Here is a 21,424-nt window from a genome sequence, read left to right as displayed (position 1 = left end):
GCTTTTGAATTTAACACTTAACCACCATAAACATCAGAGTATTTCAATTACTTACAGAGTGTTTGTTCATTTGTAGATATTATGGTAGGAATGGGATATTCTCAAGAGGAAATTCAAGAATCCCTTAGTAAAATGAAGTATGATGAAATCACAGCTACATACTTACTGCTAGGAAGGAAATCATCAGAGGTAAGTATCACTCTTACAAATGCAAAGAAACAAAACAATCAAGGTGTCCTTCAGCAAAATTAGAAGCAGAAATTAATGCAATAACCATAGGAATTCAATTCCTGCACACGTGTCCGGTAAACATAAAATCAGGTGATTTTTATCAGCAGTGCCAACTGAACTGTCCACTTGTCCAAAGGATGCTGTGTCTGTTCTCACCCTGGTCTCAGTTATCATCAGTAAACAATTTTCTTTAGGCTCCCAAGAATTGCCCTGTTTGGCCAGCTGTTTTTCATTATAAGGATTTTGTGCGCCATTTACTATCCTATATAGTCTAGGAGCTTGAGGGTGAATATGTCAGCAGTAAATATTTTAAAAGAACTTAAGTATAGGACTGATCAACCTAAAAATGTTCACTTTTTCTCTGTTACTGGTGGCTTCTTGGAATGTATCTTCTCATTAAAATCTTAGAGAGCTTAAAGGGAGAATTGAAAGGGAAGAGATGGATTTTTTTTTTTCTGATCCTCCTTTGAGGAACTGCAGGTCCCTTTCAACTTCCCCTAAGACAATTGCATGAGAATCTAAGAAAAGTCATGCCTGATGTTGTGAGGCACTGATGCCTGGGCCTCTAAGCCTTGTTGTCGCAAAACTTCCTACATACCAGAGCAATTTTTCCCTCTGCCTCCCAGTTACTGCTCCCTTAATGTGATGGATGTTTAGTCTGTTTTGTCTGAACTCCGTGTTTTAATATTCTCATTTGTATTGTAGTTGGATGCAAGTGATTCAAGCTCCAGCAGCAATCTTTCACTTGCCAAAGTTAGGCCAAGTAGTGATCTTAATAATAGCACTGGACAATCTCCTCATCACAAAGTTCAGAGAAGCATATCTTCTAGCCAGAAACAACGGCGGTACAGTGATCACGGTGAGCAATTCTCATTTTCCGTGTTGCAGCATGTAGTAACTGCCAGCTGTGTTCTGTTTCTCTGCCTCTCAAGGTAAGGAGGAGGAGGACAGTGTAGTTCATGCATGTCGATTAAATAATTTACTGAATAACTGACTTGTTTTAAAATCAGCTTTCCTAAGAAACCTTTAAAAATACCTTTTAGAGGAATGCTGAATACACCAGCTTAGTTCACTTGGTCTGCCTCATGTCTTTCCTTGCATTTCTGACAGTGCTAGGAAAATCTTGTTACGCAAATTGAACAGAATCTTGCAACCCCCTTTTTCATGAAAAGCACAGCACTCCTCCCCCATACTCCTGGTATGTCTGTTCAGCTTTTGTTTTATTTTGACACTAGTAGGTCAGCTTGTGTCTAAAACTTGAAGAAATGTCAGTTTGCCAATATTTCTTGTTTCCTGAGAGTATTGTCATTTGATTGTCCTGCAAAAATTAAATTTCTAAAGACTAGTGACTCAGACAAGCTTAGAACTCTTTTTGCTTAATGAGTATGCGAGACAGTTGCTTAGAGCTTTCTAAATACCTTAAAAATCTTCCTCCCTAGACCCTACCTCACAAAAGGAGTCTCCATTAGGTCTACTTGTAAATAACCATACTGTGTCCAGAGGTTGCTTTCCTCTGGAAGTCTCCTAGGATGATGATTATTGTGCTTTGTGATGCTTTCTCATATATATAACTATTTTGATTATTTTTTTTAGTTGAAATTAGTAACTGATATTGTTGAAAATAGTAACTTTCCTCTTCTGAAGAAGTTTAACTGCAACACACAGAAACAAAGTCATAACATCCACACAAGTTTTTTGTAGTATCTGGGAACCTATTAATGCAAATGAAAGTATCATGGGCTATCAAAACTGCTGCCTGACCCTCAGGTATGCCAGAACAGTTTTCTCTTCCTCCCACTTGTTCCTGGCATACTTGGGGAGGTTTGTGGCACAAACTGAAGCCATTTCTGGGCTGTTCTAGGTGAGAACATGATCTGCAGGCCATTAGTGCTGCTAGCAGTCCAGGGTTGCATCTCCAGATGTGTCTCGAGAGCCCCTTTTTTTAATCAGAAATTGGCTTGAACAGTTTGTGCCAACTTTATGCTTATGAAGGATTCCCTGATCTGAAAGTCAGTTCCTTGTTAGCTGTTTTTTAAGATGACTCTTCAGGTTTTTCATGCCAAGCCAAACCAGTGCAAGTATTCAAACAGCAAAAGATTCTATTAAACTTATAATACTTTCATTGAAATCAAATAAGATCATGTAACAAATTCAAATAATTGTCTTCATTGGCATGGTCCTCCTATCCTTAGCAAGGTAAACAGAAGAGAGATATATCTCTTTGGATTGTGATATAAACAGAAGCCTTAAGAGAGTTGACTTGAAATTCAAATTGCTTGCTCTGTTTTTTTTTTCCTCCCTCCCTTTAAAGAGGGGCAAACATTTGGAAAGTTCTTGCTTTTTACAAGATTTTCGCTGACCTCCAAAATATGCATATTTTGCTAGATATAAAGAATCGCCTTTTGCAGCTCTGATCTCTCATGTTCATTATTTTGACTCTCATATGTGTGAATACATTTCCATTATAGGCAAATGTAGCAACAGGACTTTTGGGAAGAAATTTTTTTTTCTATTTATTTGTTTGTTTTTTAAGCTGGACCATCTATCCCCTCAGTAGTGGCATATCCCAAAAGAAGCCAGACTAGTACTACAGATGGCGACCTCAAGGAAGAAGGAATTCAGTCAAGAAAATCTAGCAGTAGCGCTGTTGCAGGAAGAGGAATTGCACCAGCTAGCCCAATGCTTGGAAATGCCAGCAATCCAAATAAGGCTGATATTCCTGAACGTAAGAAAAGTTCAGCTGTTCCTAGTGTAAGTAGAAATGCTTTTTTATTAAAACCATGAAACATTTGCAGGGAGAGGGGGATGCTAAACCTGTGGATTATCAGTAATTTTGGTTTTACTTTTCCTTTCATTCATCAAGAGTAGGTATCTCATACTGTTACCATTTTTTTTCTCCTGTTTTTTGTCAACCACTCAACTTGTCTGTTAGAATTCATGATGTAGTTAATAGGTATTAGTAGGTATTATAACAGCAGTAGTAGCTGTTAGTGAACAGACATCATTTGGGTATAAAAATGCATTAAAAATCAAAGAATGAAACTCAACTCACAGGTCATCTCTTGAAACTTAATATGTATTATATGTTATCTTTGATACCTCAACTGCTCTTCTGAGGCCTTTTGTACAAAAGAATGAAATCCCTATTTGTATTATCCTATCTTATAGTTGCATATGTTTAAGGAGAAACTTCATCTTTCTTCTAAATGTTGTTTAACACAGTTGTAAAAGTCAAACAGGCTATTCCAAATCATCATTATGTACATTGTGATTATCAAACAGATGTAGCTCTAAAAACTGTTCAAAGGTGTATTTCAACCTGTGCTTAAAAGCACAATGCTTGGCTTTTGTTGTTGTGGGCTCCCCCCTGCCTTCCCCCCCCCCCCAAAAAAAAAAAAAACAAAACAAAACAAAAAAAACTGAGATCCATAACCAGTAAATTTACAGGGTTAAGCGGTAGGCAATGTACTAAAAGAAAAAATTCTTTAAGTCTGGCCCTAACGTGTATGCTCTGCAGTCTCTCCCTCTGAGGCAAAATTGGATATCTGTTTTCATTATAATTCTTGAATTTTGTAACTTTTAACTTCTAAAACACTGAGATTTTGGACTGAAAGATTTCCTTCTTTTGAGAAGAAATAATTTCCCAGTCCTCTATGCAACTTGCAGTAGAGGTTTTAGGGGGGTAGGGGACTTAGCTGGAGGATTTCAGTCAAAGGGGTTCCTTGAAAAGACAGGTCTTTCATGAGCTGTTGTTCCTAGATGTGAGTGAGCAGCAGCTCATGGTTTTTTTTTTTTTTTTTTTAAGAGGATCCTTTTCTGATTGCCTGTTCCCTTCCCCTTTCCTTTCTTGTTTTTTGATCAGTCCTGAACTGTTCGTATTTTGTTTTTTCTTACATGGCAGTTCCTAGCTATCATGTCCCAAAATGGTGGGATAGTCAAATCAGTTTTATCCTATACTGTATTTCACTCAATTATCTAATGCCTTTTTCAAGAACTTTGCATCATAGTTACAATGTATTTTGCATTTAGTATCTTCCATATTTTGATGGGCTATGCTGTGTCAGTCCCTTATCTCTTCTGATTCAGGTGCAATTCTGGTCTTTTACAAGCAGTGGTACAAGATGGTCAAAATGTAATCAGAAACAGGCTTGTGATGTCGCTTGATTAATGAATGTTTAAAATAGTCTTTGTAATTATAACTCTTCACGTCAGATTGCACAGACTTTTTTTCCTGCTACAAATTAGTCTTTAGCTTGCTGGCTACTGGGGGTGGAGGGGAGCACGGACTTCTGACAGAATTCCTGGACTTGATTAGAGAGTCTTGTTTCTTATAGTATTGGCATGCATCTAGAAGAAAAAAGGATGCTGGAGTTACTACATTGTCCTGAAGTTCAAAAGTGCTTGAGGTGGAGAGATTTTTGTGTTCTCATTGAGCACTTAAGTCCTAAAATCAACAATACCATGAGAAAATCACTGAAGAGACAGAAAAATACTATGCTTTAAAATAATTACTACTTTGACAGATACAGCAAAAGTAGTAATTCAGGTCTTTGTTGGAGACTCGTGTTTGCTTTTGAATTGTTAGGAGATTTAGCCAATTGTGTACTACTCTTGTGTAATAAAGTTACTAATATGCACTTAAGGATAAGAGTTGTGCTTGTAGGGCAGTTAGCTCAGTCTGGTGTTGAAGTTAGGGCCTGCAAGTTGCACTTCTAAAGTTGATAGAGCTTTTAAAATCTTGCAAGCTAAATAGTTCTGTAAGCTGAATAAATGTACATCAAAAAGGTTCAGGTTCATTAGGCAAATACCAAATTAATAATGAAAGCCTGCTACAGAGGATGTGTCATTAGCAGTAACTAATAACTCCTTGTTTATTACTCATGGCTTGGGATTTTTCTTAATGTTTGTAATAAGGCTACCCCAGGGCCTTTAGTTACAGCTTTCAGAAAACTGGATGGAGGGAATAGATAATATGCTTGGAAGATCATTTAGGACCAAAAGACATACTACCACTCTTAACTAAATGTATTAGTTCATTATTATAAAACAGAAGCTTATTCCTTGAAAGCTGTTTGTCAGTCTTTGCTTTGATGGTGTCTTCTAGTGCAAAAGCAGCCTGGCTAAACAGTGGGCCCAAGACTTGCTCTCAGAACGGAGGGCTCTATATGCCAAATGCATCCTTTATGCTGCAATCGGACGTTATGCATATGCTCGAAAGTCTCAACCTGTGCACATGCAGGGTCAACACTTCATGAAAAGAAAGAAGCCAGCTGATGCCACAAGGATAAACACACGCAGCTCGCTTCTGTCTTGTCATCCCCTCAGGGAATTACTGTCCTGTGTGATGCTGTTGACACCAGTTTTAGGCTTCCTGTGCTGTGCACCTCTGCAGTTTAGTCATGTCTAAAAACTAATAGTCTGTGGATTGGGTGAACAAAAACATTTTAGCTGGAAAGCCTCCTAGATTAGTCATAAAAGGGTACACTGAAAGTGTAAAGGCCCTGATACCTTGGGATCTAGAGAGTGAATTACTGCTAAAGCTGCAGTGTGAAAGCTTGAAATGCTTAGATCTCCTCTTGCAACCTCTGGAATCTGAGCCAAACAAAACAATGTATGCTGATCCTTCTGTCTTTGGATTCTCGAGAAAAGAAAGAGCTAGGAAGGTGCATGCTTAGAGTCCTTTGATTTCAGATGTGAATAGCAAAAGTAAAAATGTCCACTCATGAACCTAGAAATGCGTTGTCTGTAAAGTTTGATCCAGAATGGGGAAAATTTTCCATCTTACCTTTCCAGATGTGCAACATTACAGCACATTTCAGTGCTACGTAATGTAGAATGTCTTCTCAAGGAAAAAATATTCCATGTTCTAACAGGGCAGGTGAAGAGAAGGAAGCCATCCATTATTGTCCATATTTCCCGCAAAAAGTTGTCTTATAGTCAAAGTGCTTAACTGGGTAATAGTCTTCCTCTTCACTATTTGGGAACACAGAACAAAAAGATATGCAAATAGTACTATGCAATAGTTAATGCACTGTTGCTTTGTGAGGGTCCCACAAAGGGCTTTGCACGGTGTGGGCCATGTTGCGAATATAAACAGAAGTCCGTGTTCAGGTGCACAGCCTTCATTGCTAGCAAGTTAATAAAGAAGGGGAGGGAGATTGCACAGTCACAGGTGTCAGAGGAAAGTAAGAGTCAATATTTTAAAATAAAGATTGGAAGAGGAGGGAAGCATAAGGAGTAAAGTACAAGGGAAGGACCAGTAGTTAAGGAGGACTTCTGACGTTTGGCACATCCCAATTCCCTTAGGAATTGCCAGTGAAGAATACTTGGGAACCGTTGGGACAACTACTTATGTTTTATCATTTGATTGAATAGCTCTGCTGATCTAAAATACTTTTTGTAATTTTTTTAATGCAAGGAGATTGTGCAGTTTACTTTCATTTTTATTTGTATGTCCATGTAAAGATACATAACAGGTCTTTAAACAGACAACATGGCTTCTGTGTAAAATCTGCAGCTCAGGGATTGTGCTACTTGAGACTCCCTGATATTAGTTTATAGCCAGTATTTTGCCTTAGGGCAGCAAGAGCTATATGTGTAAAAAGCACCAGAGGGGTTTTTGCTGGTTATTGAGGATGCTCCACTTAACAGTTTTATTTCAGGTTCAGAAACGGAAAAGGTTTGGCTACTCTCTTTTTGTGCTTGAACTAGTTTTTCCTTGGTATCTTTTTTAATCCTCCTTCCCATGATGCTGTGCTGTGACCAGTTTATGTGAAACCTTTTCTTAATGCTTTTTTTAAAAATCCACTGAATTTCCCTTGTCTATCATAGCAGTAATTCTTCAAAGAACTCCAAAAGGTTAGTTGAGCATGAAGTCCCCTGCCTGAACTCTTAGTGGCCATCCTTACTCAACACGTGCTTATCCAGGTGCTGGCCAACCTTTCCCTTAAGCTAGCCTCCAAGATTCTCCCCAGCAGTGATGTTTGAAGTAAACAGCCTTCTTTGCTTCCTGCTTTGCCCCATGATCCTTTTCTTTAAAGAAAATCTAAATGATCAGTCCACTTTCCAGTTATATACAGTTTATTGTGTTATTTTCTTGGGGTGGGGAAAAAATATAAGGCTTGCCGGCTTTTACTTCCTCTACAACCTGGGGGTGCATGTTTATCTGGACCACCATGCTTTTCCTACAGTAATTGCATCTAACATTTTATAATTCTGTTATCTGTGAATTACCCAGCTTCTCAGTCGTTCCTGGAAAATTGACCGCCAACTTGGGCATATCTCCACCCTCTTTCTCTGTAAAGACAGAGGCAAAGTAATTCTATTTCTTTTTTCCCCTCTAAAGTTAAAGTAAGGTCTGTAGTTCCCCTGGTTCTCTTGCCCTCAGTGTATTATGCTTGTATTTATATGTATATTTAAAAAATTGTCTTATTAAAATTTTGTGCAGTTTGTCTTTTTAATTTGACTTATTCTTCCTCATTTTTTAAAACGTGTCTAGTCTTTTATAGTGTTTTAATATTAAAAGTCTGTTTACCTCCCTACTGAGTTTTACCACATTTGTTTCTTAAGTCTTTGCTTTTCCTGTCTTGTTTAAGGGTATGATTTTAACTTAAAGGAAAATTCCATAATCTACAAGTGGTAAAGTATTTCAAAAACAGGCTATAAAGAAATAGGCTGTCCAGACCTAGATGAATTATACAGATGCTGAGAATTCATAATTCAGAACATCAATAATTAAAAAGTTTAAGCTAGCTTAATTTTTTGAGCCATCGACATGAAATATACAAAGAACAACTTGTTTGAAGTACTTTTGCTGGTTGCATTATTCTTTAAAATACTGGAAGGTGTCTGTATATTAACTATATAACCTATTTAATTACTTTAAGTTATAACTATGTAGAGCTAGCATGAAGTAAAACAAAGTCTTCACCTATATGTAGACTTTTTTGTGGGAATTAACATGCTTATGTTTCTTAATTGTAGAATAATACTGCCCCTGGAGCAATGACACGGCGCAACACATATGTTTGTAGCGAAAGAACCACTGCTGACAGGCATTCAGTGATACAAAATGGCAAGGAGAACAGGTATATGAAATGTCTTCCTATGTTTTAGGTCGCTTGTCTTCACGTTTCCAAAAAGTTGTAATATCTAATTTTAAAAAGGTAATATTCTAATGTAATCCCTAATGAAAGGTGAGTACAAATCTTCAGTTCTTGAACACCTGTAAGTATGTTTGTTTTATATGCTTGATTCGCATAATCTTTATACTTAGAATCTAAAAGGAAGATCCTAATACTTGGTTAAACCTATTTTCTATTTGTACAGCTTATACCTTAATCAGTGGCTAACTTCTCTGGCCAAACAACACATGCTTGCAGAAGAGGCTTTTCTCATGTCAAACTACAAAGTCCATCTCTCTTTGGCCAGTCTGTCTTTATATTTTAGTCTAAATTGTACTTCAGTTGTGATTATTTGAAATACCCTTTTTCTACAAAATTTGAGAAAGTCAGGGTTTTGGGGAGGAGGGGTTATTTTGTTTTCAGAGAAAACTAATGAAACAGTGATAGGCCATTACCTTGGACTGATAATGTTCAGTGCTGATATCCTTGTAGTCTAACTGCTTTCCAGTATTTACAGAACTTGTCTTGGGAGGGGAAGTACTGATATCTCCATATTCTGAGGGGAAAATGGAGTAAAAGAAACTGGGTTTCCTCTTACTTTACTGGAAGACTGACTGGAACATGCAGTGGGAATGGAGTCATCTAATTCATACCTTGGCACTGTAGCCATGGCACTAATGCCATCCTTTCCTGTGTACTAAGGCTGGAAGAGAGCTGTAGAAAATAAATATATTGGTAAACATAGACACTAGCTGTAGAGTAACACTTAAGAATACCATCAAATGTCCTGGCTGGCTGAATAGTTAGAAGTTCCAGCCAAGGCTCCCTTTACTGTTCTTCACAGAATTTTACTAGTCTCAAAAATTATTTGTAGATTTTCTTTGGTTGCCAGTCAAAAACCGGTAACAAAAAAGTTGTTGATTATTGCCAGGAAAGAGCCCAGATACCTAGTACTTACAATAAAAATGCTTAAAGTTGGAGTAATGTATAATTTCTCCTCTATTCTTCCCAATTTTTTTACACCCCTTCCCAAATTTAGGATTTACAGTAAAAGATGGGAAGAAGATATTTTCTTCTTGTAGCTCATATTCATGTTGATGAGAGGATTTGCCATTTTTTTGCACAAAAATCCCCCCCCCCCCAAAAGAAATAAAAATGCATATAAGGAAGAGAAATGAAGTTGTAACATTGAATGGAAAATCTCTATGTCCCTTGTATGACCCTTGGAGCCTAGGGTAAAGGGCATGATTTTTGACCCTGTCTCTTCCTCCTAGCTTTCTACAACCTGAAAGTGATTAAGGAAACAGTCAAGTGTAAGTTTGAAGAGTGCCAAAAGTCTAGCTGGCCAGCTGGGCCTGCAGTCAACTGTCTTGTGAAGTGCAGCACAGCTCTTTGGTACTGTCTCTTAGTGTGTCCAGCTCAGCCTTCATTGATTAGTCCTTATTAATGTTACCAAGTTTGTTTTGATTAAAGTTTACTATTGTTTCTTTGATTTGATATGTTAATGGCTTTTTTCTGTCCAAACTCACTTTGAATCTTTTTGTCTGAAGTAGTTTTGATCATGTTTAACTACCTGATTACTTGTTTTGTTAATAATTTCTGTTTCATCTTTAAACTAACATCTTTGCAATATGTTGTCCACAATTTCTATTAAGTTTTGTATAAGTTATTAAATATTACTTACTAGGAATACTTGAGTTTCGGTTATCCTCTTAATTCAGGAGTAACTTCATGCTGCTAAGGGGATGTCTTCAGAGGTTTTTTCTCCCAGCCTTGACTCTCTCAGCAAACTGCCATCTTTCCAGTTCATCATGTATTGTTTTTAAGATTAAAGTTGATGTTCTGTAGTACTCAGCAACTATACTAATCATACTTTATTTCCATAGCTGGTTTTTCTTATGTAATATACCTTTTATTGTCAAAAATGCTGACCTGTCTTGTGTAGTCCCTTTTTTCCTCTCCCCCCATTCCATGTGCTCCCTCCCACCAAGAAATATGGTATCAAAATGTCATTTGCTTATCCTGCAAACTTTAGCCCTACTTGGCCTTTGAAACATCTGAGTATTTATATTCCACAGTCAGAAAAAAATCATTGTAGTTTTTATCATGTATTTTGTGCTTACTTCTTTCTTTACGCTCTATAAAGGGTTAAAACAGGATAAGAGAATGAGACTGCATTGCTAATAGTTTGTTTTACAATGGGAGACTTCTCATTTTCAGAAATCAATCAATGCTAAACTGCACGTTCATTTTGGTACAGTTTCAGAAATATTGTAGAGGTTAACAGAGCTGAATCTGAATATTCTTTGTTGCTGTAATTGGGCAAAAGCCTGGCTGACCCCATGAAGTGCAGACCTTTATGCAGGCCAAGTAAACATGGCTATCGATAGGACTGACTCTTCAGATAAATTCTGTGGGGTTTTGGTGGTTTTGTTGTTGTTTTTTGTTTTTTTTTTCCAGGTGTGTTTTTGTAATTCCTTGAATATTACTGTACTCTCAATTTGGCAGAAAGTAACTTTAGGAACCTGTAATGGCTTTACTTTTGTGAAGCAAACTCTGAGGTAGAACATGAGCTTTGTATGAATCCAAGATTTTGTTAAAAATGCTTTCTGTAATTTTCAGGTGTCTATTTGTGGCAAATATTAAAGGCAGGGGAAGTTACTTTAAAGGATTTGCTACAGATTGGATTTTAGATTTATTGTAGCCAGTTAGATACTGACTGTGGCCCAGTGAAAACTTAGGAGGCTTGCTTCAAAGACAGGATGTGCACATTTTAAGTCTTTATTCTTTCTATAAAGAAAATGATAAAACATTATCTTATTTTTGTTTGTCAGTGGACTTCATGTTCAGGAAAGCAATATCAAAGACCCCATGCCAGAATGATAGAAGCAGAGGGATTTTACAGCTATTTTTGCACATTGTGTGGCTGACACAGGCATTGTGCTGGAGATGACTCTGCTGGCTTTCCTCCAAAGCCTTAGCATTAATTAATGCACTTGGGAACTTGTGAAACACTCTTCGTAATGATAGGCAATTGCTTTAAATCATAAAACATAAATGATTTATAACCATCTCAGATTTTAATAAGCCTCGGCACTAATTGAGGAATTTTAGCTCACTGTGTCTGTGTTCCCAGGCTAGTAATCCAAGGAAGCTGATTTCTAGATAAGCTTCAGAGGAGAATGGTTAAATGGTTCGGTATGTGCTTTGGTACCCTATTGATACCTTTTAGTTATCACATCTTTGGAGGTAGATGACTAAAGGTAACTGGAATAAGGCTAAATAAAACTTTGGTCTAACATGTTGTTAGCTAGAACCATCAAGTGCTTGAGTGGCCAGTGATTAGTTATTTTGGGATCACTTTTGAGGTATTACCTTGAGTCGAACTTGAATTTTCATTTCCTTACGATTTCTTAATACCCTGTTTTAGTTTTAGCAGTGATTATAGTTGGCATTCTGCTAGATTGACCAGTGTTGAAGAGATGAATGCATGACTCAGATCAAGCATTTTCTGCTTCAAGTTTTCAGAATCTACAACAATTAGATTTTGTTAACTATTTTAGCAGGAAGTTTTGATGTCTGAGCTCTGAGGTGTTTTCTATTAGAGCTTTGAAAACTGAGTCCAAGAAACTGGTAGGCTGATACTTGTAGCTGGACTGTCATTCTCCTCATTTTGAGGTCTGACTTTCCTGAATGAGATGAAGACTTGAATTTCAGTATGTGTAGCCCTAGAGTAATTTGGAAATGAACATGCAGTGTCATGACGCTGTCATTGCCACTTGCTGACTACCTAACCTTGAACAATACTTCTGAATTACTACTGACATACTTTTAAAACAAACATAAGATGTATGGTGTTCTAGCCCTAAGGACCAGATACATCTTGTGGCCTCTGTTTTCCCCCATTCCTGCCATTACTAGATAATGTGAAGGCGTCGAAGAGTATTCTGGTCCTCAGAAAGAAAAAACATTTCATGCTCCTATTTTAGCATATTACACAGCTGGCAGCCTGTTGGCCGTTCTGCTAAAGACAATGCTGTAGACCTTACTTCAAAACCTGAATGTTGGAGAATTCAAGGTTCGTTGCCAAAAGTATAAGATACTCTTCAACACTCATATCTTTTCCTTCAAAGGTCACCAAGCATTATTCATTACCTTCTACATCCACTTACTTTCCTCAGCCCTTGTAGCATTTAGGTTGATTAATGTTAGCGTTTTTGGGGATGGAGGGGAAGGGTTTGGGTTTCTCTCTCTCTCTTTTTTTTTTTTCTTTTTTTCTTTCCCTCTTTTGGTACCTCTCTGAAGATTATGACACCTTTGGGTTCTGTTGTGCCTGTAAAGTCCCTGAGTTATTAGAGGTAGATCAAGATTTGAACACTTCTCCAACTTATATAAATTTCTTTTAAAGTCAATAGTTTCTGGCAGGAAACAGCTTGCTTCGCTGCAGTAGTGGAGTGCTGATCAGTCTTTTGGAAAGTGCACTTGGTGTTTTGGGTTTTGTTTTTTATGTTAAGAACAATACAAATTGCATCAGTGCTTTAAATTAGTGCTTTGACACAGACCACTGAGAGTTCAGTTCCGAGTTTCTTGTACAGGAGGGTGTCTCCACTAACTGATGTTACGGATAAGAGAATTATCACTTCATAGATGGCAAGTGCTATAATAAGGATCCTTTTTTAGGGTAGCATAGGGTAGTTACTGCTGTCTACATAGAAGAGGGCTGTTAGAGTTCATGTTCTCTTTGACAAATCAGTTAACAGAAGGAAAAGTTTGCTTTTTTCTATGACGTAGTTTGTTGTTGGTCCATCATGCTCTTCTTTCTGCCTCTGCCTGAACCCAAACCCCCTCACAGCCTGACAGAAATGTTCGCTTACGCAGCTAGCCCTGCTTCAGTTTGTACTACATCCTTCTCCAGTGTTCGGCTGCGACATCAGAAGTCGATGTCCATGTCAGCCTCTGTGCACACGAAGATGATGTTGCCTCCAATAGACAATGGCGCAGATAACTTCAGGCCTATGTAAGAACCTGAAATCGTTGTGAAACTAACTTATACCCACTGCTGCTTAACTTTGTGCTGTGGAATTTTAGTCCTAGATTGTTCTAGTGTATATTGCCCACAAGGTGTGTGTTTCCTCATTTTTAGTCTTGTTTACATGTCTTGTAGTGTGTCAGGCTGTCTGTGACATAATTTTGCAGTAATGAGCGTTAATTATTCTTTTTAGGGTTAGGAGTTAGTATTGGACATTCCCTATTGCCAAAGTGTGTGGGAGATAATAATCTGTGTATCCCAAAGGACTTCACTAGTTCAAATGGTTTGCTTGTAGTTTTGTGTAGGATATTTTCAAATTAGCAAGGTTTTTAAAGATACGTGGAGTGGGGAGGGAGGGTTATTAAAGTTACCTGTTGCTTCTCTTCTGTGGAAGGAAATTGCACTCATCCCTTCTTTTATCGGGCTTCTCAGTGAAACTTATATATGCCTAGTTTATCTGGTCTTTTCCAGGATGCTCTTATTGTATTTTTCTGCCTATATAGGTTTTCTGTTTAGGCAGCTTTTTAATCCTAACCTCTTAGGAATTTTGATCCCATATGGTGCAGTAATAATGTTGATATTTCCTATCCTGGCCTATATAAAGGTGTCTGCTTATGCTTTATTGTAGAACTTAGTGTTTTGTGTTTCCTGCAAAGCTTTAGTGCTTGTGTAAAGAAGTTCTAGCATTGTTCTCTGTTTTCTGCTCTAGCACTATTCCTGATCAAAGAACTCCTGTTGCTTCAACGCACAGCATTAGCAGTGCAACCACACCTGATCGTATTCGTTTCCCCAGAGGAACTGCTAGTCGGAGCACTTTCCATGGGCAGCTCCGGGAGCGACGTACTGCTACCTACAACGGACCACCTGCCTCCCCCAGCCTGTCCCATGAAGCAACGCCACTGTCACAGACTCGGACCAGGGGTTCCACTAATCTATTTAGTAAACTAACTTCAAAACTAACAAGAAGGTAAGCCTCCTAAAATGGTAATGTTACCCTATAGCACAACATTTTATTTTTGTCGGGTAGTGGAAACATGTAATAGTTCATTGCTTGGGTTTTGTCCGCATTCACTGCTCTGTCTTAACCGTTTCTGCATCTTAATGCATTGGTTTGTGCTTTTTTCCATGGTTCTTTTTCGTTAGAGAAAGCCATTTGTTTTTAGCAGTTGAGTCAAATGGGATAAAAACTGAGACAGAGCAGCTTGGTCTGGGCTGATTCTTCTAGGATCGTAATCCTCATGCCTCGTGTCCAAATGCTGCAGTTAAAACATTGGTTTGGTTCAAAAGGGGCTGCACACTCTTGACTTAGTGTCCTTGCAGTAGAAGGCACTGCTGCCTGGTTGGAGGATGCAGAAACTAGGATCCTAGTCCTAATGTTTAATGCAGTGTTAAAAGCTCAGGCTGCGGTTCCACAATCACTTAGACCATTGATGTTTCTAAAATACTTCCTCTCCTCCACTCTTCCTGGCAGCACACAAATAAAAATATCACAGGATGGAAGGGTAGGAGCAGGAAGCAACCATTTCTTTTGGCAGGAGTGCTAGCATAGGTTGTCTTAAAGTGATGGCGGTACTGCAGTTTCAGTCTAGGCAGCAGTCTGCTCAAGCCTTGAAAAACGTATTCCTATTTTGAGACTGAGTTCATTCACAGATTATATTTTTGGTGTGAAGTGTGGCCTAGCCAAAGCCTACCTTAAGCAGGAACTCATCCCTGTACTGATGTTTGGGGGGGGGGGGGAAGGGAGGGTTGGTTCTGAGGTTTTTTTATGCTGTTGGGACCCTTAATTTCAAATCCATGTATGATTTAAATTAGTTCCTACAGACCCTAAAATTGAAAAAGCATGTTTTCCCCATATATTTAAAACCTGTGCAGTCATATAGCACCTACTTCAGATGACTCTGATATCTGCAACTTTTGTTTGCAGAAGTGAGGGCATTTTTCACTGTCTGTGGCTTATGATAATCTCTACGCTTCTGTACCCTTGTCGTCATGAGAAATTTTTTTGGAACTTATCACTATGGTCTTTGCCTGCTTGCGTTTGTTTTGGGCTTATATCATATGAGCATCAAGCCACTTTCTTCCTGTCCTTTCTATGACTATACATGTGTGCACTCTCTCTCTCTTGGCATCCTCTTTATAGTCTCCCCTTTCTACAAAATAATGTTAAACCAAACTCCATTTTTTTGCAACTGGCTGATTTCAATATAAGGAATGAATTTCCTTAAAAATGTAGAAGTTGTTTCTGTGAAAAATTGAAACATGACAGCCTTGCCTTTGGTAAATGTTTTACCCTGCTCAGCTGTCAGCTAAACACTTCTCTGGGAAATACTGTGCTATACCAAGTTCCAAGTCTCCCCCCACCCTTTAACAGAGAAAAGATGAAATTGAATTTTTTTTAATAATTAAGGCATCTGTTTTTTAAGTGAAAACTCTTAATCAGACACATCCTTTTGGCACATCTTTCTTTCTGTACTCTTGTTTTTAATACCCTTACTTAATTTTCCATCTGACATTCCATGTTATGAACATGCAAGGTCTTTATTTGTGCTGCTGGAACATACTGTTTAGCATTCAGTATGTCACTCGGTTGTTTAGACAGCAGTCAAACTTCTGTCATTAGCTCCAAGTTTCAACTTCTGCAGTGCAGTGTGGTTTTCTTTAAATTTTTTCCCAGTACTTTTGACGATAATTTAAATTCTGTCTGGATGTTATTAAATAACACACAGTTGTAACAAAACAGCACTGTTATGGATGACTAGATTTACATTTGGAGGATCTCTCAAGGTTGGGGCTTTAGTTTATGCTAGATGCCATATAAACTCCTAGAAGGGAGGCAGTCCCATCACAGGGCACACAGTTATGTTTCTCCTTTTTTAAAAAAGGAACAAATTAAAAACCTGCTAATTTATTCTAGTTTTCTCTATAGGGGAGCAGCATTGTTTTGATTATTAACCATGTTCTGGTTGTTACAGCTTCTCCTGCTAAATTAGTTAGGTATTTAAGGCAGTTTTTGGCACAACATGACTAAACTGATGCTATAAAGGAAATAACCTAACTCTGAAGATATTTGAGATCTAATAATAGTAGAGTTACTGATTTTTGCTTTCTATTTGAAATACATAAAGAAAATCCAAATATCATTTTAGGTGACCTTACACATTATAGGTTTTAAAGGGTTTTGAAACCAGTAAGTATTTTAATTCATAATAACTACTGGTGGCTCATTTCCCAGAAGAAAGGAAACGGTAACATTAAAAGAAAGAGTTTGGCTCTTCAGATCTTAAATCATCTGCCTAATCTCAGAATGTATTGAAGTGTCATTTCTTTGTGCATTTTAAATGAGATTTTTTTGCATGTTTCACTCTTAATGGATTTTTCAAATTATTTTGTACAAATTTTTTTGTTAATTATTATTTTGGCTTAATTTCTTTTAGAAACATGTCATTCAGGTTTATCAAAAGGTAGGATTTATTTATATTTAAAAAAAAAAGTGGCTCCTGCAATTAACAACAGATTTGGCTTTCTAGCCTTCGTTTTCTAAAAACTAAACTTTCTGCTGACAACTAAATACTTCCTTTCGTGAAAGGAAAGCATAGAAATAAATCCATTAACTAATGATTATACTTAAGAATCTGTGGCACCTGTATAACAAGATGCTAAGCATGCCTTGTGAATTCTTCTTTCTTTAATAGAGTTGGTAGTACCAAAGTAATTCTGTTCTTTGTACTAATACACTTAGCATGCTTATGTTTGAAGAATGGGGTGTTTGATAACAATGATGAAAATATAAACAAAACATAAGGTTACAAGCAAATAAAGGTAAGTGATGCTAAATTTGCATTCTTTCTCTTCTGTTTTATGAAACTTTATAGAAAAACATTTTGAAGGGGTGTCTGTGGTTGGTACAGTAGAAAGTAAACTGATGGCATTTTTATGTCTAACAGCTCGTTTGGATTTGGAAGATTGAATGAAGGTCAAATGGCAGTGTATTTATGTTAAAAAGAAGTATTTGCTGAAGTGAATTGCAACTGAAGTGCAAACAGCACTTCAATTACAAAAAAAGTATAACACTTATGCAGATGTACTAACATGAGGAAAAACGATCAAAAATCTGATTCACATTTCAAGCCCAAAAGATTTAATTAAGTCTTACTATTTAGGAATGAATCAAACTGCCATTTATCTTGTTAATCCATGATTACTTGTAAAAGTTTGCTATACAATTTTGGTCCATGGGTAAATTTTTCCATAGTATCTTGTAATATTCTTTTAAATTGTATCGTATCTTGGAGTTTCCTGAAGGATGGTACTTTCAGTTTTCAACTACTGTTCAAAAATGATGAGACAGGACCAAAAAACATAGACATCTGGTTTACCTTTAAAAGCCCAAAGCTGTGTGTGTGACTGTAATGTGAACTTTGTCAGATAATTTCAAGGCAATATATAGATTAGGGAGACCTGAGATATGTAAACAGCTGGTTAAATGTGGGCTTGTTCTGAAAACCCAGACTCTAAAGGTACTTCTCATTATTAAATGAATAAATTTGACTCTAATACTCATGGTGCTTCCAAACTTGAATATCTTTAGAACTGGTGTTTTGGGGGGGTTGACTGGCATTGTCACAGCTTACTTGGGAAAATAAACATGCATGAACCAATAGTTAAGGAAAGAAAATTTTCAACACAGTATACAGTTGACACTGAGCAAAAGCAAGTGTAACCCATCATGTATCGTGAGCTATAACTTTGTACCTATGAGGTGCATACCACTTTGTAAGAGAGAGCTTTTGCCTCTCAGTGGTCATTTTCTTTAAAACACAAGATTGTAGTCTGAGTTGCAACCTCCAAAACTGGGTGCATGTAAGTCAGTTATTCTGCTGCTCTGAAGCAAGATGGAAAATGCTGATAGGAGTACCATTTTAAGCTAAAAGGTTACTGTTCAGCTTTGAGACTTAACACCGGGTAACTTATGAATATGTCTTTGGAATAAGGGGTTTGCACAGTCTTATGCTAACTACACAGGACTGGACCATGCCTTTTGAATTCTACTTCAAGTGTGCATGGTATCTCACCACACATGATCCTGTATGTAGGTACAAAATTAAATTGAAAATGTTGTTTTCCTGACAGTTTCTTCTCACTTTGTACGCTATGAATCTTAAACTCTTTTTTGATCCTGAAAGAACTACTATAACCCAATACCGTGAATATATAGTACTGCAAGTTCATTCTGGGGAGCTGAGCAAAAAAAGATGATCAGTCACTGCTTTTTAAACTACTTAGTCCTAATACTGTGCCTGGTACCCAGAGGTATGAGATCTGTTTCGTGTACCTTGCGCTGTCCTTTCCAACCTGCATATTGTGGAAGACTAATTTCTTTCATGTTGTGGTTAGCAAAAATCACTTATGTTCTGGATTTTATTGCAGCACCTTTTCCATTTCAATAAATTAATCTTATTTTAGTGTCTTGCCACCCCCCTTTTCCTGTTTTTATTCCAGCCCTGGAATATCTTTTTAGATAGTTTTCTTTGTGTTTAACTGTTGTTTTTTTTTTTAACACTGAGCGTACAAAGATGTAAAGAACAGAAAACACAAAATAACTCAGGGCAGATGTATAGAAACATTGCTTATGTTTTTGAAAGCCGTTCACAAATCGTGTAGCAAAAAATAAAGGAGACATTGGATAGACATTGCATGACAAATGAGAACTTAACTTTTCTATATATTTGTTCCATTCTCAAGACCAAGGAGTGTCTTGGTCCATTTAATTTATGCAAGAGAAAGCAGAAAATTCAGAACATAAACGAGTAATTTGCAGTTCCTGCAGAAGGGAAGACTGTGTTAGCATTTAAGAGGCCTAAGGGCTGTATCTGACTTGCAGACCTACCAGAACAACACTGGCAGTCAGTAAGTTAATGTTCTCAAAGTATGCATGCTGTTCTGTAGAACATAACCATAGCAATTTGTTTCATAAAGAAAGCAGTATCTAGAGAGACCAGCACAGCTCTCCAAATCTTGGTTTGATGCTTCATATTTGAGGGAGCGTGTCGCTGAGCACAGTTTTCAGTGTTAAGATGAATGGCATGCTGACTGATGCATGGAAAAATCCAATAAAGTAAGGATTTTCAAAGAGGCTTGCATGAAATAGTATTTATTTCAAGATGTCAGGTATTTTGTAAATAATGAGCTTTCTCAAATTTAGACTACTGTTTTCTAAAAAATTGAACAGTTTGGCTAAATTTCTACATCATTAGAGAGTGGGTTTTTTATCTCAAATTTTTCTGGACGGATTTTAAGTATTGTTGGGAAGACTTGTTATGCTCCTGTTTCTAGAACCCTTGGCAAGTTAAAAGAAAGTGGAAGTGATCCATAAATGCGTGCAGCTCTTAAAGATGTCTTCCTCCACTTCCTAGGAACACAGTAGGCTCTTCAAACTTCAAATGCTTTAATTTGAGTGGAGCAGTATCTTCAAACTTGTTTGCTTGCCTTGCCTAGTAAAATAAGCCTTTCATGGATCATTTGGATGGATTATTTTTAAAGGTGTGGATTTGCTCAGTTGCTTCAATAATGGTTCTCTCCCCTCCCACCAGTAAATGACTCTTCCAGAATTGTCCTAAGGGACAAGTTGGACAAGTTTGTGGATTGTATACTCAGACCTTATAAATCTTTTTCTGTCTTCTGATGCACAGTACAGTGGAGTAGCACATGGGCTTACTCTGCCTACTAAAACGATCATCAGTGCTATTTGCATTTTAAACTCTTGACACTGGCTTTAGAAATCTGAGATAAACTATTAGTTGAAGTAAACTACTTAAGAGACTGGGAGGGTTGCGGTCTTCGACTCAGTTGCTCTCCTGTATTACTGAAGGAAAGAGTTGGAATTTTCCCAAATTGGTGGAGGTTTGGTTTGGTTTTGTGTTAGGAAAGTCAAATTTTAACATTTGTATATAAAATCTTGCTATGACGAAAATGACTAATATTAAAAACACACTTTGCAGTGCTAGAATTAGTTAAGGATTTGTCAGTTGTTTTCTTACCATCTTCCTAATCCAATTCATTGTTACAACTTTTCTTTAGTCATTGGAGATCTTTTCCTAGCAGAGATCCTATCTTACCATGTGTTGTACAGTACCTAATAAAATAGAAATCTGATTGGATGTTGTTGTAATAAATTATTCATAGCTGAGTGTCTTAGCATTTTCTTAATTTTATTTGTATTACAATAGCAGTATGAAGCTTGAGCAAGAACCAGGTTCCATATTCTACACGAGTGTTTGCACTGTGCTCCTTACAGTATTCTTAAAGTATCTGTTCCGTTGTGACAATGACTGTACAAACATAGTGAGAATAAAATCTCTTTAGGTTGATCTTATAAGCATATTTCCTCAGCACAACCCCTCAAAAGGAAGGTAATGAGGAAATTAAGCCATGTAACGCAGCACAGGACTTAATACAGCTACCACCATGCACCAAGGAGTAAACTTACTGTCTTACATTATTATTGCTAGACAGCTGTTGACCAAATCACTTTATTTTAGTATATTTAATTTTATTCATATTTAATTTTATTCAGTGAAGCCATGTACTAGCTTGTAGACAACTAAGTCTTGGAAAACTGACTTCTCTACAAGCAGAATTAACACTGAGATGTAGAACCGTGGTACTATAATAATGGGAAGGTAGAGAGATGATTTTCCCCTGAATTCGGCCGGATTCTGGGACTTTTAAAATATGGTAGAAATCAGCAACATAGCTTTAAGGCTGTCCAAGAAGATAGAAAACTTAAGCTTACTCTTGCATGTGGAAGATGCATCAGTGTGGGACTTAATAGGATGGAGTCACCACAGCTTGAGAAATCTTGAATTTGCTTCTAAACTTTGTTAAAATGTTTATGCATCTTGTTTTAAGTGGTTTGGTATCATTTAAACATCTGATATTTCAGTTTTGACATGCGTTAGCACACACAGGGTGACCAGATCTGCTCATAAATAATTTTTTCAAATATCCTTATTATTCCCAGATAAAACTTTTTAATACAATT

At 37.2% G+C, this 21,424-nt stretch overlaps 1 protein-coding gene across 13 annotated transcripts in view; it reads left to right on the top strand.

Annotated features, from left to right (window-relative positions):
* Nucleotides 1-21,424, top strand: part of MARK3 (microtubule affinity regulating kinase 3) — a 62,344-nt gene that overhangs the window by 36,256 nt on the left and 4,664 nt on the right. For 3 of the 13 annotated variants that reach the window (XM_026079642.1, XM_026079645.1, XM_026079655.1), the window contains 7 exons: nt 77-189; nt 937-1,090; nt 2,765-2,982; nt 8,215-8,318; nt 13,207-13,371; nt 14,093-14,350; nt 16,818-16,844. In XM_026079642.1, the coding sequence (XP_025935427.1) occupies nt 77-189; nt 937-1,090; nt 2,765-2,982; nt 8,215-8,318; nt 13,207-13,371; nt 14,093-14,350; nt 16,818-16,844 (1,039 nt within the window). The remainder of the gene's footprint in view (nt 1-76; nt 190-936; nt 1,091-2,764; nt 2,983-8,214; nt 8,319-13,206; nt 13,372-14,092; nt 14,351-16,817; nt 16,845-21,424) is intronic. The other 10 variants (XM_026079644.1, XM_026079647.1, XM_026079652.1 and 7 more) reach the window with 7 other exon arrangements.

The sequence above is a fragment of the Apteryx rowi genome, unplaced genomic scaffold (genome assembly GCF_003343035.1).
Source record: "Apteryx rowi isolate R43461 unplaced genomic scaffold, aptRow1 scaffold_5, whole genome shotgun sequence".
NCBI lineage: Eukaryota > Metazoa > Chordata > Aves > Apterygiformes > Apterygidae > Apteryx > Apteryx rowi.
The sequence above is the reverse complement of the archived record's forward strand: the minus strand, read 5'-3'. Positions and strand labels throughout refer to the sequence as shown.